Source organism: Punica granatum, chromosome 4 (assembly GCF_007655135.1).
Source record: "Punica granatum isolate Tunisia-2019 chromosome 4, ASM765513v2, whole genome shotgun sequence".
NCBI classification, from domain to species: domain Eukaryota; kingdom Viridiplantae; phylum Streptophyta; class Magnoliopsida; order Myrtales; family Lythraceae; genus Punica; species Punica granatum.
In genome coordinates this window covers 4700997-4726078 of record NC_045130.1, presented here as the reverse complement: position 1 = coordinate 4726078, position 25082 = coordinate 4700997, and the positions used below count along the sequence as shown (strand labels likewise).

The 25082-nt window shown below is 42.4% G+C and overlaps 5 protein-coding genes across 12 annotated transcripts; 1 reads left to right on the top strand and 4 right to left on the bottom strand.

The window, feature by feature from the left end:
- Positions 1-392: 392 nt before the first annotated feature.
- LOC116205850 (uncharacterized protein CG45076) lies at positions 393-2340 on the top strand. Its single transcript, XM_031538535.1, has 3 exons — positions 393-712; positions 806-994; positions 1981-2340. The coding sequence occupies exons 1-3, from the start codon at positions 494-496 to the stop codon at positions 2149-2151; spliced, it is 579 nt and encodes a 192-aa protein (XP_031394395.1). The 5' UTR covers positions 393-493; the 3' UTR covers positions 2152-2340.
- A 3319-nt stretch (positions 2341-5659) lies between these two features.
- Positions 5660-7221, bottom strand: LOC116205849 (endochitinase EP3-like). Its single transcript, XM_031538534.1, has 2 exons — positions 6367-7221; positions 5660-6264 (listed from the first exon to the last, which is right to left on the bottom strand). Exons 1-2 carry the CDS (start codon positions 6581-6583, stop codon positions 5855-5857), a joined length of 627 nt encoding a protein of 208 aa, XP_031394394.1. The 5' UTR covers positions 6584-7221; the 3' UTR covers positions 5660-5854.
- Positions 7222-7591: 370 nt separating this feature from the next.
- Positions 7592-11888, bottom strand: LOC116205846. Of its 7 annotated transcripts, none has more exons than XM_031538526.1 (9): positions 11596-11712; positions 11381-11470; positions 11124-11179; positions 9487-10169; positions 9313-9394; positions 9166-9232; positions 8708-8893; positions 8567-8627; positions 7592-8151 (listed from the first exon to the last, which is right to left on the bottom strand). In XM_031538526.1, the coding sequence occupies exons 3-9, from the start codon at positions 11144-11146 to the stop codon at positions 7952-7954; spliced, it is 1302 nt and encodes a 433-aa protein (XP_031394386.1). In that variant the 5' UTR covers positions 11147-11179; positions 11381-11470; positions 11596-11712; the 3' UTR covers positions 7592-7951. The 7 variants fall into 7 exon arrangements, with proteins under 7 accessions (XP_031394386.1, XP_031394388.1, XP_031394384.1 ...); XM_031538528.1 differs by adding an exon at positions 10651-10731 and having other exon boundaries at positions 11282-11641; XM_031538524.1 differs by lacking the exon at positions 11381-11470 and having other exon boundaries at positions 11596-11888.
- Positions 11889-12004: 116 nt separating this feature from the next.
- Positions 12005-16876, bottom strand: LOC116205845 (receptor-like protein kinase FERONIA). Of its 2 annotated transcripts, XM_031538523.1 has the most exons (3): positions 16761-16876; positions 15801-16519; positions 12005-14034 (listed from the first exon to the last, which is right to left on the bottom strand). In XM_031538523.1, exons 2-3 carry the CDS (start codon positions 16500-16502, stop codon positions 12157-12159), a joined length of 2580 nt encoding a protein of 859 aa, XP_031394383.1. In that variant the 5' UTR covers positions 16503-16519; positions 16761-16876; the 3' UTR covers positions 12005-12156. The 2 variants fall into 2 exon arrangements, with proteins under 2 accessions (XP_031394383.1, XP_031394381.1); XM_031538521.1 differs by lacking the exon at positions 16761-16876 and having other exon boundaries at positions 15801-16605.
- Positions 16877-22016: 5140 nt separating this feature from the next.
- Positions 22017-25064, bottom strand: LOC116202469 (receptor-like protein kinase FERONIA). Its single transcript, XM_031534039.1, has 2 exons — positions 24920-25064; positions 22017-24767 (listed from the first exon to the last, which is right to left on the bottom strand). Exons 1-2 carry the CDS (start codon positions 24948-24950, stop codon positions 22171-22173), a joined length of 2628 nt encoding a protein of 875 aa, XP_031389899.1. The 5' UTR covers positions 24951-25064; the 3' UTR covers positions 22017-22170.
- Positions 25065-25082: the final 18 nt, after the last annotated feature.

Genomic DNA, 25082 nt, shown 5'->3' with positions numbered 1-25082 from the left:
ATATTTATAAAAAAAATAGTAAAATTACTCTCTTATGCATAATTTTGTAGTTTGAAAACTATCACGGTTCATTAGCTTTTACGATAAGAGGACTATCGTGTTATCATATGTACCTTAGAGAACCCAAACATCAATATCATCATCTATGGGAAAGGATATTGGGCGTGGAGACATTCACGCTTTTTGGACAAGACCTCATCACATAATGTGATGTGTTTACAGTTTGGGGGGAAGAAAAAGTTGTATATGAGACAATAACATCGGAATAAAGTTTAGGGATGAAATTTTTAAAGGAAATAGTTAGGGGGTGATACTTTTGAAATAAATAAAGTTTAGGGAGTGAAACAGAAATATTCACATTCTTCTTTTTCTTCTTCAGGGGTAAAACCCTATAAGCTCGTCAAAGCCTCTGCACTGTCCTCTCCCCGCGACCAACAATAGGCTCCGGCGAGGACCGAGTGCCTTTCGACCTTCAAATTCAGGTTGCTCCTCAATGGCGACTTCTAGTTCCTTACTACGTCAAACCTGCCAAATCCCGAAATCCCTCCGCCAACTAAGCACATCAGCGGCGGCCACTTCTCACCACCGTCAGCCACCGCAGAACCACAAGTTCCTGGACCCAAACTCCTACTTGGGGAGCTGGCAGCCGCCCAAGGACCCAAAGGAGGCCGAGGCCAAGCTGGCTATGCTCAGAAGACAGTACGCTAAGCAGGTCCCCTCGGCTGATTGATCGGCTCTTTGGCTTCGGGTTCATGGTATCTCCATTTCCATCGTATTGCCTCTCATCCTGTTTGATTAACCTCAGGTGAAGGAGGTGCGGAAGGAGTATATAAGAGAGGTGGAGATGATGAGGCTGGAGCAGCAGCGGAAGGACGAGGCGAAGAGAGAGGCGATTAGGGTGGCCAGGGAGGAAAGGAACAAGCTGAAGGCTGCAGAGGCTAAGGTTAGGGCCGAGGAGCGAAAGGTTGCCGAGGAAGAGTTCCGCCAAATGCTCGTATGTGCTTACCTCCCTTCCCCCCCCCCCCCCCCCCCCCCCCCCCCCCCCCCCCCCCTCCCTTTTCCAGTGCTTTGATTGCCATGAATTGACCGTAGGCAGATCATAGGAAATTACCCAAGAAAAAAAAAAAGAACTTCGTTTGGTAATTGCAGAATTTGAAAAGATGAACTTTGTTCCGAGGTTTGAGTTTTCCTTTTGGTTTGGTTAGTTTGACATGAACTTAAGTGGATGGAAAGAGATTTGGAATAGAAAATTGAGTTGGTGGAGATTGGTTTAAAGGAATCTATCCTTCGGAGCTGTTGGAGGGGCTTGAAAGTAGGGGGCTCTATTTCTGTTGAAATTCTTCTTGTTGTTCTATGGGTGGTTTGGCTTATCATTTAGTGGGGTCGTCGATGTGGAATGGAAAATGGAATGGGACTGTGTGATCTGGAATTAGCTTCGCAGAGGAAATCAACAGAAACGGTGCGGCCTTTTTGTGGTTACTGTTAGTTAATTACGTCAGATGTGCTGATCATTGGTTGCGAGCAGTTAACCGTACATTTGCTTCTAATTTTGGCTAAAATCGATTGAAGTGATAGCAAATGTTGGACTGAGTGCCTATAGGAAGTGGTGATTGTCTGCACATTGTAGATGGTTTTGCTCAAAGGTTGTGAACATATTCAGGTTAACTGCATTTTGCTAGTTGGCTTATGTGGAAGTGTCGTCAATCCCTCTGCTGAATCTTTTATATCGTGAGAAAAGTTTTCATGGTATTAAACCACTCGAGCTTGTTTATAACCTATTCAGTATTATAGTATTAATTATGCTGTGTTGAGGGTGTCATCGTCTCTGAAGATTTATCCTTTCAGCTTGCGGTGTTATATGTGTAAGACACAATTAGTCAGTATCTTGCGTATTTCCTTATAATTCCACAAATGAAGAGCTTTTTGATTAATTAAGGGATTTCTTTAGTTCCCCCTTCTAATTAAATTATATGGATCCAGATGAAAGAGAGAGCGGCAAAACTTGAAAACTGGAGGATGAAGGAGAAAGCTCAGGAAGACAAGAACAAGGAAAAGCGTGAGCTTTTACGCAGGCAAAGTTCCCTGTGGATCGACCAACAAAACCTGGAGGCGAAATTATTGGAAGCTATTGTTCAAACCACAGAACTCTGAGTTCCTTTTGAGACCAGGCCTAAAATGTATACTCCGAAATAACTCTAGTCATTTGCTGCAACTCCAGTGCAAGAGTCTTATGTTGGAAGGTAGAACTATTTTCTAGAATCTTAATGCTGTACTCTGCTTCTGTCCATGTTCATCTATGTAACTTTTTTCAATAAATAATCTTTATAACTTACTAATCCTTATCGTACTTGTTGAATCGTTTCTTAACCATCGGGTTGGGGTTGGGGCTACTTATGTTTTGGGAAGCAGCAGCAGAAGGTTAGTAGTAGTACACTGATGTGGAAGTCCATGAGCTGTCATGGTTTGTTTAATCAAGGACTAAACTCGAATCATTCCTTTGTTACCTGCTCATGTTGGTTTATCCCAAAGATTTCAAATCAATCGTAGTTTTCTACTTGGATCCACTTCTAGAGTCCAGGATCCCAATGTATCTGAATAGAACCCGATTGATCAAGTGCGAAATTCTTGGATCATGTCCTCCTTAGTCTCATCATAGATTTGCTTGCTTGCTTTCTCTCTATCACCTTGATCAATTGGAAGCTTGTCCCATCCTGAGGGACGATCTCTTTCTGCCATCATATACCCCCACCCCGCCTCCTTTTTTTTTCCTTTCGAATGGATTACAGGGAACGATACAAAAGGTTGATCTAGAGAGAGAAAATTCTCTCTAATCATTTTCTGGTGGGAAATGCATTTTTAGCTCTGCTCATCGTAATCCAAAGGCGATCCTACCAATTGCTATCAATTCGCGATGAGATTCCTGATTTGATTCAGGAACCTTGCAAAGAATTGAGGTTAGAGAGGCTTTGCATAACAATTCCATGGCTAGGTTTGCTGGCATTATTGCAGAAGCTATCTGAGCGGAGCTTGCTGATGAGTCAGAGGCAGAGAGAATCATTGGAATGGCTGGGAGAGCTATCTCCGCATCTGATACGTGGATTGCTCCTCCTACTGTCGAGAATCTCTCTGTGGTAGGTTCCAATCAGGGTAATCAGGTTACCAATTGGGTTTTTTCTAAACGGAGCCTGGATACTTCATTTTTTTGGTCCAACAAAGCTAACCTTAAATTATTTTAATTGATAATATTCATTTCAATACCCCTCAAAATAGATCTAATTGCACTTCACGCTCTAAACTTTTGATAATTCAATCTTTCTACTGCGAAACAGAGGATATCTCGATCGGGGGAGAGAATGGGGAAATCCCATATGACCCAATATATCTGACAAGTCGCACTCTACGTCAACCCAAGAGGCATCTTCCTCTCCAGGACTTCGAAAAGGCACTTTTGGAACGCCAATAGGCATAAAATGGAAGACAAAAGAATTAAAGCAGTGTATTGGTGCTAAGGTCAGATGGAAGAAACCCTGGAGTCAATTGTTTGTTTCTAAGAAGGAAGGAGTTCTGACAATTCATAAGCCGGAATTGATCGATGGTAGAAGGATGGTGAAGCTACCTAAGGCTGTGGTTGAGGCTGGAGTCTCGAGATGGCAGAATGCTCTTGTTGGTCAGCTGATTGGTAAGAGTCGCAACTTAAGCAAGATCCACTTTACTGTTAACTATTTGTGGGGAAGAAAGGGTCATATTAGTTTGATGGAATTGGACAATGGTCTATTCTGTTTGATCTTCCCTCGGCCGAGGTAAAGAATTGGATTCTTAGTAGCGGTCTGTGGCATATTCATCATAGTCCCCTTTTATTGAGGCCGTGGAAGAAGAATTTGAAGGTGGCTGAGGTTGAGAAGAAGTGTATGCCTGTGTGGGTTAAATTGGCTAAGGTTCCCTTAGAATTGATGACGGCATAGGGGCTTAGTTACATTGCTAGTGGATTAGGTATTTCTATATGCATGGACAAGGCTACTGAGCATATTTCCAAAGCTAGTATTGCTAGAGTACGCATTGAGATGTCCATGAAGGGTGATTTGCTAAGCTCTATTCCTGTTATGATGGAGGATGGTACTTAAATGGAGATTGGCGTTGAATATCCTTGGAAGAGTTTGTTGAGGCATGTTCAAAGGCAGATTGTTGCACAGAAATGGGTACCTAAGACTGCAGAATCAGTTCCAGTCTGTGATGAAAAGAAGTCTGATGTGGAAATTAACACTAGTCCACCTGGGATAAGTGTTACGGTTGAGCCAATGAAAGAATGAGGCTCACGTTTCAAATAATTCAATGATGAAATCTCCGATAGAGAGTGGTTCAAGAAGTGTTAATCCATCAAAAAGAAATCAACAAGCAGGTATTCGTATAGATGAAGGGAGGAATAAGGTGGATAACCGATTGATTTTAAAGGAGAAGGGTGCTCCAACAGTTTCTAAGCAAGTTTCACTGCCCAAGAATGTTACTGAGGTCTCTAATATGTTCTCTGTTCTTGAAGGCAGGGGGTAAGGCTTCTTCTAGCAATGTAGGCTCGTCTTGTAACTAACCAAGGAAGACTAGAGCAGCAGCTCAGGGAGTCGGCATTCTGTTGCAAAATATTAAGCAACCATGTGGAAAGAAAGGTGGAAAAAAGAACAATGCGGAAGTGGTCGAAGCGACTAAGGTTGCTGCGTCTGTCCCAACTTCTCCTCCATGACCAGAATTTTGACATGGAATGTTAGAGGTTTTAATAAACCTCTTAAGCACCAAGAAGTCAAAGGGCTGGTGCTGAAGTATAGGATCAATGTTCTTTGTGTCTTGGAAACTAGAGTTCAAGAAAGAAACATGCGGAGTATTCTTGTAATTACATGGATTGCTCACCCTAAAGGGCAGTTCACGGTTGCAAGTGCCTGGAATGTACTTTGAAGGAAAGCTGCTGTGAAGACTTGGCATAGACTCATGTGTTCTTTTCCATCTATATCTTGGCATTGCTTCATTTCTTGGCTTGCTATTGGTAATAAGCATAAAACTCTTGACAGGGTTGCTAAATGGAAAGGAGGAGTGGACAGAACATGTGTTTTCTATCATGGTGCTGTTGAGAGTAGAGATCATCTCTACTTTGACTGGGCTTTCTCCACAAGTGTTTGGAAGACTGTTCTGCAAATGCTTGGTGAAAGGAGAAATCCTCGATATAGGAGTTTTGAGTTGCAGTGGGCTTCTATCAAATATAAAGGGAAGTCTTTGAGGGCTGCTATTGCTAGATTGGCATGGCATGCCTGTATATATCATATTTGGAAAGCGGGGAATGGAAATATTTTTGAAGGGATCGCTCTCTCGGAAAGCAAGGTGGTGGGGTGTATCAAGCAAGATGTGAAGTGCAGGTTAATGGGAGTCAAAGGTCTGCATCAAAAAGTTCGAAATGATCAGCAGAGGCAGTTGTTAGATTATTGGGGTCTCTCTTTAACTGTCTTCAGCTGCTTCTGATGTCTGCTCATGTTTCTCTTTGTACCCATCGGCTGTTAGATGATTGGGGCTGTTTGACTGTAGTTTTTTCAGGCTTGCGAGCTTGGTTTGATTAGGCTATAAGCCTTTTCTTGTTGAGGCCTGTTTGTACCTTTCTGTTATATTTGGAAGACTGAAAGTATTAATAAAGAGCATGTTGATTGATCGGAAAAAAAAAAAAGATACAAAAGGTTGATCTGAGAGACGTCTTCATTAGACTCATGAATGAGTGAATGATAAGATAGTATTGCATACCCATAACCCCTTTATCTAAATTTTTTGGCCTTGAGTGTAATTGTTACTCGAGGAGCATGGCAAAGCAAAGTTCGTCGAGTAACTAGCAAGTGAGGTTATTGCCCAGAGAGACCCCGAACTGACAGCAATAATCAGTGTAATATTGGACTCGGGCCTGCCCGGCAGTGGTGTCTCCGCCTCCGCACTCTCCGACGCTGATGGCTCGGATTGTTGACCCGAACCCCTGACCTGAAGTTATCATCGAGTGGATGTTCTTCATCCAAAACCAGAAGGCGGTCCTGAAAGATATGACCGGATCCTGGGCCACAGTCTCATGGGAGTTCAGCCCATCAAACCCGACGCTTTGTCCAGCAGGGCCGTAGTTGAAGTTCCACGATATCTGGATCGGACCTCGGCCATAATAGCGCTTGTTCGGGTTACAAGGATACTGCGTGTTGGAGTCATCGCAGTAGTCCCTCAACGCCCCGTCTGTCTCTTCGATGTTGCAGAAGTCTGCATGGAGGAGCTTGCCCAACTTAAAAAGAATCCAAACAGAAGAAAATGATCAGCTAAAATAGACGCGAGCAAAAAAGTGGGGGAAAAAAAAGAACTTACGTCCTGTATTATGAGTAACGTGAGCAAAGAAGGCGGCAATCTCGCGCCTCGAATCGTCGGCTGACCCTACTGTGCCAAACTGTGGATAATTGCTCGCTGCATCGAGGACTGAAGACGTGACATGCCACTGGGGGCCGGTGTCATTGGGTAGGCATAGCAGGGGCTGGACTGGCATCCGCTGCCAAAGCAGTCCCCTTCTGTGCTGCAGTAGCGCCATCCGCAGCTCTGAGCAGACACCGGACCTGGTGCGGCGGTAATGAGAAGCAGCAACCCGAGCACGATGCCTGCGAATAGGTTTTTGGTCTTATCCATCTGTTGCGATGCGAAGATTGGAGAGTTGGTCGGTCCTTGTAAGAGAATCGGAGAGGACTTCCGGATGCGCGGAAAAGTAGAAACAGTTCTCTATTCTCCACTTGCGTTTGCGTAGACTCTTAAGGCGTTGACTGACTTTGACTGGGGAACCAAATAGGGAAGGGATCAAAGAAATGGTTTTCCATTTTCTCTGATCAAATGGACATTCGCATCAACGTTGCTTACTGCCAAAAATAGTCGGTGGAGGACTTCACCGGCAATACAGGAGTTTGAAACTCACTAGAAGCGACACCATCTTCTTATAGATTTTGACTTACAGATCATAATCTATTCTCAAAATAGTGTTGTATCATAACATATTGCCTGTTCATATATCGACCTATACTTTAGGTCGGAGTAACCGCACGCCCAGCCAATCAAAAGTCGTGAGGCCTATTCATATAGGTTGGAGTGAAATGTCAGAAAAATGGCTCACTTGTTCCATATGTAGTAACAGCTTGCACCCGTATATAGTACGCGCTCGATAAGTAGAGCAATGTTATATTAAAATTTTTCCAGGGGGAAAAAAAAAGAACTTACAGTAATATAGACGTACATAGGCGGCGATTGATTCCCTTGAATAAGAACTTATAATTGTACCAGTAGCACTAGATAGGCACTATGAGTTAAATCTATATCAGAGCAAGTGTGCATTCAATCAATCATGACGACATACGGTTATATTATATCATGATGTGTTATGTTCGTGTTTACTGCCTTCTGAATGCAGAAGCCGTACTACATAATACATAAATCAAGAATCAAGAAATGAAAATGAAATCAAAGCTAATCATCATGGCGCCATCATGTCGGTTTTCAGATTGAAAAACTGGACCTAATGATGTCCCGGTAAGGTTAAAATTGATTTCAAAAATTAACGCTGACTTATCAAAGTATGGATTAAAAAAATGTTTTTGTATGATCACCATTCCATGTCCTATACAAAATGGGACCGTTCAGATTCATTGTTTCGGAAGTATATGACAAGTATAGTTTCTACTGACCCTTCAATGTGTTGCGCCCTGGTCAATGAAGACCTGCTCTCTCCTTGAAATAACCCGAAGCCACTCCCGAAAACACATCTGTTTCTTCAATGATTTGACCTCCAATCGGCGTCTTACCGTGACTTAATTCTCTGAGTTGAAGAGAATTGATGCAATCAGGCAGAAAAAGAAAACATAAAGATGCCTATCACGATTCAGTTAGTTGAGCCTGACGATGACCCGATCAAGTTTCAACATCTCAGGCAAGGCTGATGGTACAGGCAAGTGTTATATCGGCGAGTTACTGATTTGAGGACCCTCAGGTAGAAGCCCCAGGATGAGCTTCCCTCTGTGATTGCTCTTTGACCAAATGGGTGTTGCGCTACGTACTTCTGTACATCAGTTGCAGCTGCTAACTCTTCCAGGTAAACTTGAAGATCGCCTCCATGACCTGGCAACATATGGCAAGTAAAGGTCTGATGCTGAATTTGTTGAAAGAAAGGCACGTGATTGAAAGGACTAATCCACTCATTCAAAAGCTGGATGATCAGAACCTTGTATCAATCTTATGAAACGATTGCACAGCTCCGCGTGGAAACAACACTACAGCAACATTAAATCCAGGAATCTAAATGATTGTTTAATGTAGTATATCATAAATTTGCCTGCTGTGAACAGCAGTCCACTATTTTCTTCCTATTCTATTGTCCATTATGATTGCAATATGAGTCAATTATTGTAGAACAGTCCAATTTCTGGTGCAGATGTATTTAAGATGCACCGCATCCACCAAGACACAGGCCAAGAGCCTCTTATGAACCGAAAAGTTGACAGAGAAAACGTTGTCTAAAGAAACTTTCTATTACCTAACGAAGTGTCGCTCTTATTCTGAAAACTGAATGACCGGGGGAAGATGGCAGTGTGCGGCTGCAAACAATAACTAAGTTATGGGGGATAGTAAAAGATTAATCAGAAGAAACGAATCTTAAAAAGGCCAATGAACTTACAGGGTTAAGCAAAGCTTTGTAAGGAGAATCATCCAATAATAATGTGTTAGATTCATTGTAGTAGCCCCTTTCCCATGGAAGATTAGGATCATACTTCTCCCAAATTCTTCTCACTTCTTTAAAAACCAGAGCCTTGTGCCTGTTCTCAAGTGTATTGAACCTCGTGGGGGTGCAATGAGAGAGATCCTGCAGTACCATTCCCCAATAATACAATAACAAGATATTAGATCAGGTTTGAGTTAGCTTGATGGGACCGTTCATGTATACCCTTCCGACTTAGATAAAAACGCACAGGTTAGACGGAATAAAAAATCTCATGTTGAAATATGGAATTTAGTATTTCACATAGGCATGCACTAAACATGAGAAAGAATATGTGGATGAAATATTATTGAAGCAAAATACACAAGTAAAGAAATATACACACAATACACGTAAAACTTAAGATGATTGCCTACCCAACAAAAGAGTAGGTTACGCTTCATATCCCCCATGAGATAATCGACCACTTTCTCAACGTTCTTCCTGAGGATATAAAGGCAACAACTTAAGAACAATCACTGGAGAACTGCATGCTGAAACCACTCGAAAACTTCAATCATTACCTGGTCCTTGATGACCAAATGCCCACATCAAATCTCTCAAAACAAAATTTCATGAAGTCTGTGCAGAATGGTCTCTTGAAAACTGAAAGAAGCCATATGGTCAAGTATTGAGTCATTTGGTACCAGAGGCAGATAAAATCCTACCCTAGAACGAAATTTAATATGATTTCCCACCTGCCCGCCTAGCAATTTTGATATCTGCCTTGCACTCCTTTGGAGGTGGAGAAACTATATCAGCAAGAAGCCCATTTATGTCAAGAATGAGAAGTTTTTTCCTGCGACCTATCATTGTCCTTCTGGGGGGAGAATAAAATAAGTCACAAGCTTGTCTCATACTTTCTGGCAATGCCATCATTTCTTCTACCTTGCTAGAGTAACATATGGGTAGATCAAAGTTCTGCTGATCGTAGAGCCTATATCCTGGCTTGAGATGTTCTTGATATAACTCATGATCATTTCTTAACAGACAATGTTCACCTGAAAGACTAAGATTTAATAGGAGATCCATTTGCGTAAGATTTGACTGCCTTCCCCCCTCAAGCAATTCATGGGATGAACCACCTCCAAGTACTGCATCAGGTCTCTTCTTAGTCCTATTCCTGAAACTTGATTTCCTGTGAAGTACCAATCTCACACTGAAAGGACTTCTGGATACTCCCACACCAAATTTTTGGAATCTGACATGTGGAGGATGCAGTACTGAATCTCCATCATTGAGATTATCTTGGGACTCATTCTTGGTCATAGAAAATGCAATATTGCTGTTGGAACCTTTCAGATCTCTATCCTTGGTGCTTGCTCTAATAAAGTGGGTTTCAACAGGTCTAAAAGCCTCTCTGAGCATATTCACACAGAACCTGAATCGAGAACCCCAATCAAAAGTTGAAGGATCAGCTTCAATATCTAAAAATATATTTAATCGAATTAAAAATCCCAAAGGCATACACAGGTTAAAGCCCCACTACACAGTAGTCACAAAAATCAATCCATATATCGAGTAGCAAATCTAGAGAGGACAAACAAGAAATGGGGGAATGGGAACAAGACAGCCAGAAGTTCGAAGATAAAAGATAAATCATCAGAATTAGAATTTCAAACAGAATCTACCACTTCCCAGTTGAAAATTCATATTCTTGAAATCATAGTGCACGTTCATCCATCAACCAATCATCATTACAAAGACATAACTCTAAACCAAATTGTGATGAGAGCTAAAATATATTTATTTATGCAGTGGCCTTGCAGAAGTCCTCTATGGTGTTACAACCAAGACCCTGCAACATCTTACTCAAAAAACTCCAGAGTAACAACATTTCTGAGAAGCCACTCAAGACTGACCTGAGGCAAGCAAATCGAGAGGCTTTAACAATTCACCGAGTATGTGACTCCTCTTCATCCACACTCAAATTCTATTTTTCTCTATTGGACAAGATTGAAAACAAATCATCAGCTGCGCACGTCCTTACTCTGAGATTGCATTATCAGCAAATTCACATTTACGCAGAAGTAGCATATGTGATGGAGCAAGTTTTTCCAAGTCCGAAGAACAATTAGAGTAAAGAAACAAAGGAAATGAGCTCCATCTACACATAAATATATAGAATATATATGTCAAACAAGTACAAAATTAGATAAGAGCTAACTTTAGTGCATAAATGTCAACTAAACAATATTTTTGCAGCACTCTTTGATTCGCTTCCCATATTCCGAACAAAGATGTGCTTTGGTTTGACACTAATGCACCATAAACCTCCAAAAATCATACTTTGAAAACTTTTCTCTATATAAACAGTGAGAGACATTGTTAATACCTGCAACTATACAACTGTTCCATTGCTTCCCGAGTTAAGTACTTCGAAACATCCACCTACAATCCTTTCTTGGGTCATTACTTATTACTCAAAACCACACCTTGACAATCACGATAAAGACCAGAGGAAACTCAGCTCAATTAAACGAAAAGAAGAACCTTCCAACGGGGCCAGGAAGCGACACGAATGCAAGATGTTCGACAAAAGTCAGATACGAACAACGCAAAGTGAAGATTTTGAAGCAAGAAGCCACGCACCCAGCTGGACTCTCAGCACCGAGAAGCGCAAAAGAACCGACTTGATGCTAAGGTAAGCTGAATGCCTTTTCCCCTAGCGGAACATACATTCTGTATGTATCCTCGCGATACACAAATTCAAAGAGAGCACTTCTCATTCCATAGAAATGACAGAATGAAACCCCAAGAACCCGAAAGACGGAGAATTCCAATCCGTAGAGAGGGACCCCCTTTACCTGCGAGAGCTCAGCGTCCAATGCTGCTCTGAGATTCCGATGAGAGAGAGAGAGAGAAGAGAGACGAGAGATTTTTGGTGGCAGGACCGAGTAACCGAAACGGATACAATGCATGCCCCTCCGCCTCCCTCGAAATTTACGAGGCGACGTCGTTTCGTTTGCCAAGGTCAACCCTCTAACAAGCTGGTGCAAACCGGCCGTTGACCGGTCAAAGAAGCATGCCCGGTTCGGCCTTATGAAGCTCTGGTTCCTCTGGGATTCGGCAGGGCTGGACTTTCTCCAGAGCAAAATTCCACTCCATATTTCTATCCCCCCGAGTCTCGATGTACGGCGCCACGAGCATTTTTTGGACAGCTTTTAGTTCGGCACGGAGGACTTCCAGTGTATAAATACCGTTTGCCCGGGCTTATATTTCCAAAAGTTTCGCTTATTTGCCTTGCAAGAAACTCAAATTATACATTACTGAGAAAAATCACAATCACTAGTTCATGTCACTTTATGTTACAGAATAATGAAGAGCACGAACTTGATCTCATCGGCAATGTGACCCCGACTAGTTAGCTATAATTCCAGGACCTCATCATCGCTTTCTGTGTCGGTTAATGACTCGGTGTCCTCCTCGTCCTGCAGCCTTCCATCCGTCATTGATGTTGGCGCTAGTGATGTTATCTCCTGCCGTACTGCACCCTCCTGCAGCTGCAGGGCAAGATTGAGGCTCCGGACAACATCGTTCATTGATGGTCGTTGCATCCCCTCCTTGTGCAGGCAGCTCATCGCAGTCTCAGCAAACTTCCCTAAACAGGCTGGTGTGATCTCGGCTTTTACAGTGGGATCAATGATTTGGTCGAGGGTCCCCTTCTGGTAGCAGCTCTGCGCCCAACCTGCAAGGCTGATCTGTTCAAACTCGAGACTTGCATTGACCGGCGGCCGACCACACAGCACCTCGAGTAGCACAACGCCAAATGAGTACACGTCTGACTTCTCGGTAAGCTGTTGGAATCTGAAGTACTCTGGGTCCATATACCCGAAAGTACCCTTCACGACGGTGGTGATGTGGGCCTTGGACGTGTCGGAGGTCTTCATTTTAGAGAGACCGAAGTCGGAGACCTTAGCCACCCATTTCTCATCGAGCAAGATATTGGTCGTCTTAATGTCGCGGTGGATGATCATGTTTTTCGTACCCATATGGAGATACTGCAATCCCCATGCTGCTCCGATGCAGATCTCTTGCCGTCGCTTCCAAGAGAGGGGAGGGTTCTCCGTGTCGTACAGATGGTCCCGGAGGGTCCCGCTGGACATGTAGTCGTACACGAGTATCATCTCTCCTCCGTCGTTGCAGTATCCGATCAGGGAAACCAGGTGGATGTGGCGGAGCTGAGACAGCATCTCGATCTCGGTCGTGAACTCTCGGACCCCCTGTTGGGAACCATGATTCTGCCGCTTGATTGCCACTGGTGTTGATCCGCCATCCACGTAGCCCTTATACACGTTCCCGAAGCCCCCCACCCCGATGATGAAGATCTCGTCGAAGCCGTTTGTGGCTGCCTTGATCTCTGCCAGCGAGAAGCGGCGGCATAAATCTTCTGGCAGTGATGAGTGGACAACCTTGGTCGATGAGCAGGTGGTAGTGTACAACTGCGACCCCCATGGCAAGGCCTTGTCAGAATAACTCGGAACATTGCTACTGCTCCCTACACGGAAAGTAAGGAAGCACAGAAGACCGAGCACCAAAGCACCACAAACGCTCCCGCCTGCGATGGCGGCTATCACCTTCTTACTGATGCCACCGGATTTTGAGGATCCTGAACCTGTATGGGGCTGAACTGAATCCGGAATCCGTTTGGGGTCCGGGTTAGGCCCAGCCAGATTGCCATCGTCGTCACTGCTGATTTTGAAAACCTCTACGCCATTGAGAAGCGCATCAGCATAAACGGAATACTGCTCTGGGCCTGGGTGGAGTGAGACGGTGAGGTTAATCTTCTTGCTCGTAGGAGCAAACATATACACGGCATAATCTTTGTAAATAGGAATTCCTCTTCCTCCAGTCCACCTGATAATATCCGCCTTCGAATCAGCTACCAGGGAAGCTATGTAGATCTTGAATACACGATCGCCAAATTTGCTTATCTCTCTCTGAAACTCACAGAAATGTAACCTGATGAGGTAATGGAAGTTGGAATCGACCTGGAAAGACCAGGTTAAATTGTATGTGGTGGTGATGCTCCTGTTGGTTCCCATAGACCTTGCGGTTCTGTAAACATCCTCTGGGGCAGCATATTCAGGAATGTGATCAAAGACAAGGGGGATGGAATAGTTGGCTGGCAAGACACTGCTAAGGTCCTCAGTCAAGTAGTCATCGTCCGGACCCGTCCAAGACCGGAACATACCAGTGTTATCATTGGGGTTAATCATAGTCCCGCCAACATTTATGCGGTATACCTGTCAATCCAAGGAAGGAAAAACAAAACAAAAAAACAACTCGGATCGTTACCCACTGAGTGTTTCAGACTACATAATACATTAATTTAAAAGCTCCAAGAACTCAAAAGAATTTAAAAATTGAAAATATTCCAAATAAATACTTAAAAAATATTTTAACATAATAAATTTAAAAATTCGTGATTGTTTAACAATATATATATATATATATATATTTAAAAATTTTAAATATTTCAGATTTATTTATTATAATTCTAATTATCAAGGCAAAGAAGAGCGGATTCTTTCACAAAGGATTGATAGGCTAAACTCTTCCTCCCGGTCTTGGGAATATACAAAAATCCAAAAAATATAATGTAGATAACTGCATTTTACATGAAAATCCTTAAATAAATAGACTAAATCTCTCGCACGGTGCTATGTGACGCTCCCATAATTTTTCTTTCTTTCTTTTTATTTTTTTTATTTTTTGCCAAAAAATAAAAGGCAATGCGTGAAAAAGGTTTTTCTTTTTTCTTTTCAAGCCAAATTAATGTAATGGAGAGGAATGAGTTTAGTGTAGTGGCACAAGGCGCCGACTCGAAAGTTCAATAAGTCCAATTCTAGGTTCAAGAAAAGTCGGTCCATTCAAAGAATAAAGCTATGTCATAGTATATTTTCTCCAATCACAAAACTCTCATTGAAGACATTGCTTAGCATTTAATCACCTAAAACCAACCCATTAATAAAAACTATATTTCAATTTATCACAAATTTTGGTAGTCTCTTTTTATTTAACATTGAATTTTGAAAATATCCTTATCTTCTTTTTTTCATAATAAAACTGTAGCGCGAGAAATTTCATTATTTTTCTGTGAAATGCAAAGTTACATTGATTACATAATGCTTTTAATGAATATCGAACCCCTACATAAGTAAAGTGTGTATATTTAAATTAGTCAAGGCCAATTATATTGTGATCATGGTTCTAATTAGAAAGATTGAGAATTCAATTTAAGATTAACGCGAAAAAATATTAGCTTTCATAATTCATTCCATATGAAATATTAAATAGTACATTCTTTTGAAAAATTTAAATTATTTAGTATCAATCGAGAGTTCATAATTATTACACATAAATAAATTTATCATTAGCTTCAATTATACTATATATATATATATATTGATTATTATGCAAGCTATCACAATAAAGGAAAAAAAATAAAAAGATTTTCAGGTTCACGGCATTGCATTAAATTATACTCTAGTACTTATCTAAAGTTAAAAGCTAAAGATAAATTCATGATTTAATATTTTGCAATTAAAAAATATAAACTCTTTAAAATTTTATCCAGTTTATGTTTTCTGCTATTATATTTTAATTTATTTTATTTTATTTCTATATTTTATGATTTTTCTGTAATTTTTCTGAATTTTTGTGCTTTGTGTATTCTTTTTTGAATTTTTTTAGTGTCATATCAGCAAAAAGTTTGCCACGTTAGCCCAGCTATTATTTATTTGTAAATAAGATACTTGAGAAAGATGAGGCCGTTCTCAACGTATCTGATGTTGCTCTTCTATGCAAGGAGAGAACTAATATCAATCGAAAGCCCAACTATTCCGTTCACTCCATCGAGTTTTCCGCATCTTACTTCACGTCCAATTCTGAAGGAAAAATCGAGTTATTGCGGAAAACTGTGAAAGTAATCGTTATGAGGAAAACCTCTATTTTTTCTAACCATGCCGGGTCAATCATATGTTGCATAAAAGATGAGTTCTTAACGTACCGTCTCCAGAGCATTTGTGTAATTCAATGTCAACGGATTGCCCCAATTGCCGAGAAATTCAACTTCGCGCCGACCACCCACGGTGCCATTTCCGTAGTAAAGATCAGGTGGCATGGAGACGATCTCGATCCCATTGATGAGAGCATATGCATCGGGCTGCTCGGTGCTTGGAGTGAAGGTCAAGTTCAGCTTTTGGTTGTCCTCAACCACCAAGCAGAACTCCTTGGAGAACAGAGGATTGCGGAGGTAATCAGCCACGAGCGGGGCGCTGAAGTTCCAGAGGAGGGTGAAAGGGCCGGAAGTCACGGAGAAGAGGGCGTCAGAGCGGGGGAAGTTCTGGTTGTAGTCGAAGGGAAAGAAGTGGAGGCGGATGAACTTGGGCCCTGCTGTTACAGGGATGGAGTAAGAGAACTCGGAGCGGGAGAGGCGAGCGGTAGTGTAAGGGACTTGGGAAATGGAGCTAAGCGGGACGTTGGCCTTGAAGGTGAGGGACTTTTGGTGGTCGAGTGGGGAGTACTTCGGGTCATCATCACCAATCCAGAGGCGGTCTGGGGTAGGGGAGTCATCGGCGGAGCCACAGCTGATGAAGATTTCATTGGTGGAGCGGTAGGCGCTGCACCGACAGAGCAGGAGGAGGAGGATGGTGGCGAGGAGGAGTGATGGTGGTGGGTGACTGGCTCGGAGGAAATATCTCTTCTTCATTATCGGAGCAGACTGGACTGGAGAGAGAGAAGGATAGCAGATGATATAAATAGCAATCATGTGGTTGCTTACTGGAGCTATCAAAGGTCTGCAGATATTTGGACTAGGAACAGTAAGGAGAAATCGAAACCAAGAATTCCAGAAAAATTATTAACCAGTGTTAAACCACGAAGATGGTATAACTCGTTTTGATATTACCGGCATGAGAATATTACAATAGGCCTAAGATATGTAAGAGAGACCTGTACAAGTCATTACCCGGAGTCGTCGGTCCAAGTCCCCCGCTAAGTTGAGATTGCCATCACCACCACTAATCTTAAAAACTTCTATGCCATTAAGAAGAGCGTTGGCATAAACTGAAAACGACTCTGGGGCTGCGTGCAGTGCAACAGTGAGGATAACCATCTTGCTAACTAAATGAAAACACGCGCGTTGCACAGGAAGTTTTTTTTTTTTTATAAATAATAATACAGCAATATAATTATTGTACTATATTTTCTCAATTTAATATAGTCAGCAATATCATTCACAGAAAGAAGATATTGTTATCTTGTATAAGAAGTTTAATTATACCAGTGATAAAATTTAGTTTTACCATTACATACAAAGTCATATGATCGCGTAGGATCACCATCGTTACCGAGGAACTCAACATCACTGACCTTATTTCTGCATATAAAAGAGGACGACCGAGGGTTGAAGGTGATCACCATGTGCAAAATGTCTGGAATTGTTTTGTACAATGATTTCATTCCATCTCCTTTACTATCCATTGCACCAAGCACAGCACTGGAATGCTTACCGATTCAGTTGCAAGAATAAAATTGCAACAACAAAGCCTACCTTCATGGGAACTTGATCGATGAAGATTTGCAGGAATCATAATACTGACAAATTAATGTGGAAAATTCATTAGGATTATTCTCCTTATCCCAGTTTGCTCGGACAAGAACAACTTTCCGCACAAGGACAACATGCTTGGACTGGGACATGGCATGAAGTTGGGTATCATCATTATAAACGACAAACAAAGAAAAAGAAGAGGAAGATCGATTAACCAATTGAATCTCAAATATTCATCAAAAAGAAAATAATAATAATAATAATCTCAAATAGTTTTGTTTTCAGGAAGATGCGCGTGATGAGAACTTAGAACCCAACAAGAAAAGGGCGATGTCGTGGTCGTGTCCAAAAGAAGACCAGTCAAGATGTTTTATCTACTGCTTAGGAGTGGAATTGGACTTCGACGACCAGAGGAGTGGACTTGGACTTGGACTACTTGAGGCAATGACTTGTACAGGTTTCTCTTCGGGATCCCAGGTCGAGGATGTGAAACTAGGGCTGGCAATATTTCACACGATACGATAACACGACACGGATACGACACGGAGTTAAACGGGTTTGGGTTGGATATTTTTTATAATCGGTCTAAAAGGGTCAAACCCGTTTAAACACGATTAATAAGCGTGTCTTATCGGGTTGAACACGTATAACCCGATTATACACGATTAAACCTGTTTATTTAAACATGTTTAATCGTGTTACTATAATCATGTAACCCATTAACTCATTTATGTATTTGGATTTACCAAAATATCCTCATGTAATCCTAACTTCCTAAGTCCCTAACCTAATTTCATTTCTTTTCTTTCATCCAATCCAACACATGTCGTGTTAACGTGTAAACATGTCGTGTTAACGTGTTCGGATAAGCGAGTTAATTGGATAAACATGTCGTATTAATATATCCGGGTAACTGAGTTGATCGGATAAACAAGTTGGTTTAACATGTCCTGATAACGTTTATAATCGTGTCGTATATACGTGTACCTATTATGACACGTTTCGATAAACGGGTTTAAACGTGTCTAAACGGGTTGACACGGATATAAACGTGTCGTGTATGGTTTTCCAAAACCTAACCCGTTTAATAATCGTGTCGTGTACGGGTTATGATTTCGATGACACGAACCCGTTTAGACACGACACGTATAAACACGACACTACACGAATTGCCACCCCTATGTGAAACCTATGGTATATTTCTCGTGTCGAGGCTCAATCGAGCAACATTTGAGTTCTTCTAATTAGTTATGCCATTCGCCAAAAGTTCAAAAGTGATGTGGCTTAAAAATGCGTGCTTAAATCGTCAGTCAGCCACAATAAAAACAACGCTAGTAATCCGAAACAAAATCTTCGATCTACGTGATTTAATCCCGCTTAGTAATTTTCTCTTGAACTTTTGTTCGATCTCCCGGTCTTACTGTCCTTACCGTTCCAACTCAAAGTCCAAGGATCTGCAGAGCTTAACCACCAGTCGATAGCTCAATAACTACACGCCTTTTTCTATTTATATGATCCTCTGGTTCTCTCCCTCTCTCTCTGCCTCTGGTCTGCTCCGACAACGAAGAGATATTTCCTCCTTGCTAACGTCGTCGTCCTCCTGCTCTGCCGGTACTCTGCCTACAGCACCGCCGACAACCTTGCTAGAGTAGCATATTAGTGTCCGTCTCGGGGGAGAGTAGAATGTCATATCCCTGTCATCTCTCATTTTCGGGCAATGCCAGCAATTCTTCGACCTCGATAGAGTAACGTATGGGTAGAGATCAAAGTTCTGCTGACTGTAGACAATGTTCACCTGAAAGACTAACCAAGTGTTTGTTTCAACTTGATTTTAGAGACCACTAATAGTTCAGTCCTCTAATTATTTAATAGTCATCACTTGACTTCCTGAATTTTCAAAAATAGGAATTTGATCCCCCAATTTCAATTTCATCTAACAGTTTGGTCATGACGTCAAGTTGTTGAACGGAAATGTGACGTGGAAGTTGAGTTGGTAGAAACGGCATCAAATTTATGCCATGTCCTTACCGAAATGATGTCGTTTTGCTTCCTGCACACCCAAAAACAAAAATGACGTCGTGTCGTCCTCACCCCCAAGCAAAAACGTCGTCGTTTGGCAACCTGCAGACCCAAGAACGAAAAATGACGTCGGCTTCGTCCTTCCCTCAGTCTTCTTACAAGCGAAATCATAAATCCTCAGTCTTCCCTCGACTGTCTCCTCTACAACTGCAGCAGGGCCAGCATTCTCAGTGTTATCCTCTCTCGGGGCCTCTTCCTTTTCTTCATCAGAGCTGCTGCTCAAGCTTGCGTCCTTCCGATCTTTACTTTCCTTTGTCGCTAGCTCGGATTCTCCATCCATCAACTCTTTCACCAGCTCCTTCACCGAATCAACCACATACTCAGCATCTTCCTTCACAACACCCTCAACCTTTTGAAGGGCCTCCTTGACCTTCCCATTCGAAGCCTCCTCCCTCCATCAGTACTAAGCCAAACAAGCTCACCGGCTTCGACCCGTCAGCTAACTTGCTCCCGGAAAAACATACTGATCTCTTGACAGTAATCGATTGGACGATTTTAGGATTCGATTGGAGGATTTACGGAATTTGGGGCTTAGGGTTTTCGGTTAGATTGGAGGAAATTACGAATTTAGTCGTCTCTTGATTTTAAGTGCTAAAAAATTAGTCATAAATTAGTTCTAAGGAAAAATGAATTGGAGAAAGGAGGAAAGATTAGAGAAGCAGGTCTAAACTACTCAATCATATTAAACCAAAAAAATCACTTCATGAGTAATCAAAAGAAAAAAACACTTCATAAAAAAAGTTATTTCTCACTTATTGAGATCATTAATCCCTTACAAATATATTCTCATCCTTATCATCCTCCCATCTTTTTATACATTTTTCTTTTTAATTAATTAAGTGCTTAATTTTTAAATACTTAATTAAGTACCAATGGTGTGCTTATTTCGACTTATTTTGAAGTGCTGAAAATTAAGTGCTGACTTTTTAAGTTCTTATGGAGATAAATTTTTAATAAAATAAGGAGATTTTGTTTGGTGTGAGAAAAAGTATTAAGTGCTAAAACTCTAAAATCATTTTATGCTACAATTATGTAATGCCACAGAATTTTTCCTTTTTACACTTTTGCTGTCCTTTTAATATTATCTTTTCAAATTAAAAAAATCAAAATAATTTAGAAAAAGAAGGAGCAGATCCGAGAACCTTGAGATGGGCAGTGGAGGTCCCGATCCCTCCATCACCACCTAGATGAGGTCGTTGGTGACCTGGCGACCTCGACAATGATGGTGGTGGCCGAGATCAGAGCGGCACCACGCCCTGTCGTTCGGTCGCCCTTTCCCCTCCCCCTCTTTGGTTCCTGAGCAAATGGGAATATTTTGTAATTTTAAAGAATTTAGGGGCATGCTGCAAATATAGGAAAATACAGTAGCTAAGGGAGTAAGCAGAAAAATTACTGAATGATTAAGTAGCTTTGGGGTTGCTTTTAATCGTTAGGAACATTTTTGATGGAAACATTTAGTTAAATCTCTCCCTCTCCCTCTTTCTTTTTCTCTCTTTTTCTTTGGCAATATCAAACGAACTGAATTCCATTAAGTGCTGAAAATTTAATTTTAGCAGTTCATTTAGTTAATTAAACATATATCATAAGATTTAGTTGGAGAAGCATTTGCGTAAGATTGGACTGCCCTCTGACCTGAAACTTGTTTTCCTATGCAGTGCCAATCATCAAACCAAAAGGACTTCTTGATACGTGGAGGATGCAGTATTGAGTATCTGCATTGAGAACCCCAACTGAAAGACGAAAAATCAGCTTCAATGCGTAATAATATATTTAATCGAACTAAAAATGCCAAAGATAGAATAAATAAACAGGTTAAAGCCTACTATAGAGTTGTCACAAATATCAATCTACATGGGCGACTTATCGAGTAGAAAATTTGGAAAGGGCAAACAAGAAAAGGGGGACAGGGAACGGGAAAGCCAGAAGTTTTAAAATAAAAGATGAGATCATCAGAAATGGAATTTCAAATGTTGAAACAGAATTTACCACTTTCCAGTCGAAAATTGATATGCAAGCTTGATGTAGGACCAAGTAGCCGAAAATAGATGTAATGTAGAGAAAGCGCTCGCCTCTTAACTTTCAATTCTCATTAGTGAGACTGCATATGCTCTTTTTTTTTTTTGGGTATTAGTCCTAATGAGCAAAGCCTCGAGAGTTGAGATTGTGGTTCTGGTGGTGAATTACCGAGTAACCGAAAAAATGGATGCTGTGCATGCCTATTCGCTTGGCCAGGTGCAAACCGGCCGTTGACTGATCCAAAAGGGATGCATGGTTTGACATAATTTGATACGTACATTATCATTTTTTCAGGGTGAACTGTGGTGTCCGAAATCCCAATTAGGCCTCGACTAATCCAGTCGAGTCAGGTCGGTCTATTAAAGGGTAAAGCTCTCCCAACATGAATTTTCTTCATTCGTAAGATTCATTAAAGGGAACAAGCGCCAAACCGCTTGAACCAATCTACATTAGTTGATATGTATGGTACCTTTGATGTATGATATTGCAGGTGATTTTTCCTTTCCCGGTAGAGAATGCTTTTGGCTCAGACCAGAGGGCTTCCTGGAGTGTAAATGCCATTGTTATCGGCATATATTTCGAAAAGTTCGCTTGTTTGTCTTGCGAGAAATTTTATTTAATAACTGAGAAAAGCCACAAGGACTTAACTAGGAGTTCATGTCACTTTATGTTACAGAATAATCAAGAGCACAAACTCAATCTCATCTGCATTGCGCCCCTATCAAATTAGCTATAATTCCAAGACCTCGTCATCGCTTTCCATGTCTGGTAATGACTCAATGTCCTCCCCGCTCTGCAGCCTTCCATCCATTGCAGATGTTGGCTCTAGTGCTATTGTCTCCTGCTGTACTCCACCCTCCTGCAGCTGCAGTGTGAGCTCAAGGCTCCGCACAATATCATTCATCGATGGTCGTTTCATCCCTTCATCTCGTAGGCATCTCATCGCTGTCTCAGCAAACTTCTCTAACCATTCTGGTGTGATCTCAGCTTTCAGATTGTGATCAATGATTTGGTCAAGGCTCCCGTTCTGGTAGCAGCTCTGGGCCCAACCCGCAAGGCCAATCTCTTCAGTCTCAAGATTTGTGTTCACAGGTGGCCGAGCACATAGCACCTCGAAAAGCACGACCCCAAACGAGTACACATCCGACTTCTCAGTCAGCCGGTGGAATCTGAAGTACTCGGGGTCTAGATACCCAAAAGTGCCCTTCACCATGGTGCTGATATGGGACGTGTCGGAGGTCCTCATTTTAGAGAGACCAAAATCGGAAACCTTAGCCACCCAGTTCTCATCGAGCAAGATGTTGGTCGTCTTAATGTCACGGTGGATGATCATGTGTTTCGTACCCATGTGGAGATACTGCAACCCCTGTGCTGCTCCGAGGCAGATCTCTAGCCGTTGCTTCCATGAGAGGGGAGGATTTTCTGTGTTGTACAGATGGTCCCGGAGGGTCCCATGGGACATGTAGTCGTACACGAGTATCATCTCCCCTCCGTCATTGCAGTACCCGATCAGGGAAACCAGGTGGACATGGCGGAGCTGAGACAGCATCTCGATCTCCGTCTTGAACTCTCGGGCACCCTGCTGGGATCCGGGATTCAGCCGCTTGATTGCCACCGGAGTGGATCCGCCATTCATGTATCCCTTGTACACATTCCCGAAGCCTCCCGCCCCGACGATGAAGATCTCATGGAAGCCATTTGTGGCTGCCTTTATCTCTGCCAGCGAGAAGCGGCGACACAAATCCCCTGGCATTGATGAGTCGTGGGTCTTGGTCAACTTGGTCGTAGGGTGCCACAACAGCTGCCAGAGCGTGGTCTTGTCAGTATAGGTCGAATCCTTGCTATGGCTCCCTCTTCGGAAAGTCAGGAAGCACAGAAGACTGAACGCCAAAGCGCCAGCAACACTGCCGCCTGCAATGGCAGCTATCGCCTTCTTGCTGATGCCACCAGATTCTGAAGATGGCGGAAGTTGCGGCGGCTGAAGTGGATCCTCAACCCGTATGGGGGCTGGGTTAGGCCCAGCCAGATTGCGATCATAATCGCTAATCTTGAAAACCTCTACGCCATTGAGAAGCGCATCAGCATAAACGGAATACTGCTCTGGGCCTGCGTGGAGTGAGACGGTGAGGTTAATCTTCTTGCTCGTAGGAGCATGCATATCCACGGCATAATCTTTGTAAATCGGAATTCCTCTTCCTCCAGTCCACTCAATAACATCCGCCGCCCGTTCAGCTACCAGGGAAGCTATGTAGATCTCGAAGGTACGATCGCCAATTTTACTTATCTCTCTCTGAAACTCACAGAAATGTAACCTGACGAGGTAAAGGAAGTTGGAATCGACCAAGAAAGACCAGGTTAATTTATATGAGGTGGTAATGCTCCTGTTGGTTCCCATGGACCTTGCGGTTCTGTAAAGATCCGCTGGGGCAGCATAATCAGGAATCTGATTGAAGACAAGGGGGATGGACCAGTTCACAGGCAAGACACTGCTAAGGTCCTCAGTCAAGTAATAGTCATCGGTGCTCCAGCTCCGATACAAGTCGGTGACGGAATCTGGCGAGATAATAGCCCCACCTATGTTCACGCGGTGCATTGCTTCCATTGCATCCATACTCGTCAACATGTAAGGATTACCATTATGGTTGCCGAGAAACTTAACTTCACGTCTGGCATAAGTGCTATAATACAGATCGAGAGGCATGGAGACAATTTGGATCCCGCTGATGAGAGCATAAGCATTTGGGTTGTATTCGGTACTTGGCGTGAGAGTTATGTTCAATAGTAGGCTGTCATCTTGGACATAGACACAAAATTCTTTGGAAAAGATTGGAGAGCCAATGGCCATAAGAGAGGCACTGACGTTACGAAGCAAGGTGTAATAATTGCATCTGACCGAGAACAAAGCATCAGCTCTGGAGAAGTTCAGGTAATCATCTGAGACATGGAATTGCAAACGGATGAGTTTGGGCCCCCGGGTGATAGACAATGAGTAGGTGAACTCCGACTGAGAGAGACGTGCAGTGGAGTAAGGGATGGGAAAGGTTTCGTTAACTGTGGTGACGGTCCTTATTACCGATGAACCGGGTTGCTGCTCTATGGGGGAGTGTTTCATGTTGTTATGGTCTCCGATCCACAGCCGGTAAGGGGTGGCAGTGGAGTTGCCGAAGGAACTGCAGTTGAGGGCGATATCCTCGACGGGTTTGTAAGCAGATATGGGCACGAAGAACTGGAAGAGATAAGCGGAGGTAAGAATCACGTAGAGAGAGCACATTCCTCTAGGCATTTTCACTGGAGTTTGCATAGCGGGAGACCAACCCAACGATGCTCCTGTTGTATGGGAACATAATGTGTTGGAAAAAGCCATGAAAAAAAAAATTCAAATTCAATTGTGATTCAGATTAATCTTCTCAAGTAACATGCAACAATTTGACCAAACTCGGCCGTAGTGTAATTTCTTTGTCAAACAACCAAATCATTACCTGGTCCGAGTTTCTCCGAGCTATCAGGCATTTCCCAGATGTCTTTCCTTATTGAGAGGAATCTCCGATTTTCTTTTGATCTCAAGGACGCTGCTGATCCTTCACTGCTGGATTGGTAGCAGTGAGAATGACCCCTGCTGTTACGGGAATGAATTCCGCCTAT

Bases quoted from the DNA above. Each gene is read 5' to 3' on its own strand.
- LOC116205850 (XM_031538535.1), top strand. From the start codon at position 494: ATGGCGACTTCTAGTTCCTTACTACGTCAAACCTGCCAAATCCCGAAA. The intron at 713-805 runs GTCCCCTCGGCT...GATTAACCTCAG, and splicing joins GAAGACAGTACGCTAAGCAG to GTGAAGGAGGTGCGGAAGGA. The intron at 995-1,980 runs GTATGTGCTTAC...ATATGGATCCAG, and splicing joins AAGAGTTCCGCCAAATGCTC to ATGAAAGAGAGAGCGGCAAA.
- LOC116205849 (XM_031538534.1), bottom strand. From the start codon at position 6,583: ATGGCGCTACTGCAGCACAGAAGGGGACTGCTTTGGCAGCGGATGCCA. The intron at 6,265-6,366 runs GTAAGTTCTTTT...TCCTCCATGCAG, and splicing joins CGTTACTCATAATACAGGAC to ACTTCTGCAACATCGAAGAG.
- LOC116205846 (XM_031538524.1), bottom strand. From the start codon at position 11,709: ATGCATTGTATCCGTTTCGGTTACTCGGTCCTGCCACCAAAAATCTCT. The intron at 9,395-9,486 runs GTGGGAAATCAT...GGCTTCTTTCAG, and splicing joins CAAAATTGCTAGGCGGGCAG to TTTTCAAGAGACCATTCTGC. The intron at 8,894-9,165 runs GTAGGCAATCAT...ATGGTACTGCAG, and splicing joins GTAACCTACTCTTTTGTTGG to GATCTCTCTCATTGCACCCC.
- LOC116205845 (XM_031538521.1), bottom strand. From the start codon at position 16,562: ATGATTGCTATTTATATCATCTGCTATCCTTCTCTCTCTCCAGTCCAG. The intron at 14,035-15,800 runs GTACGTTAAGAA...TTGGATTGACAG, and splicing joins ACACAAATGCTCTGGAGACG to GTATACCGCATAAATGTTGG.
- LOC116202469 (XM_031534039.1), bottom strand. From the start codon at position 24,950: ATGCCTGATAGCTCGGAGAAACTCGGACCAG. The intron at 24,768-24,919 runs GTAATGATTTGG...CCCATACAACAG, and splicing joins CTCGGAGAAACTCGGACCAG to GAGCATCGTTGGGTTGGTCT.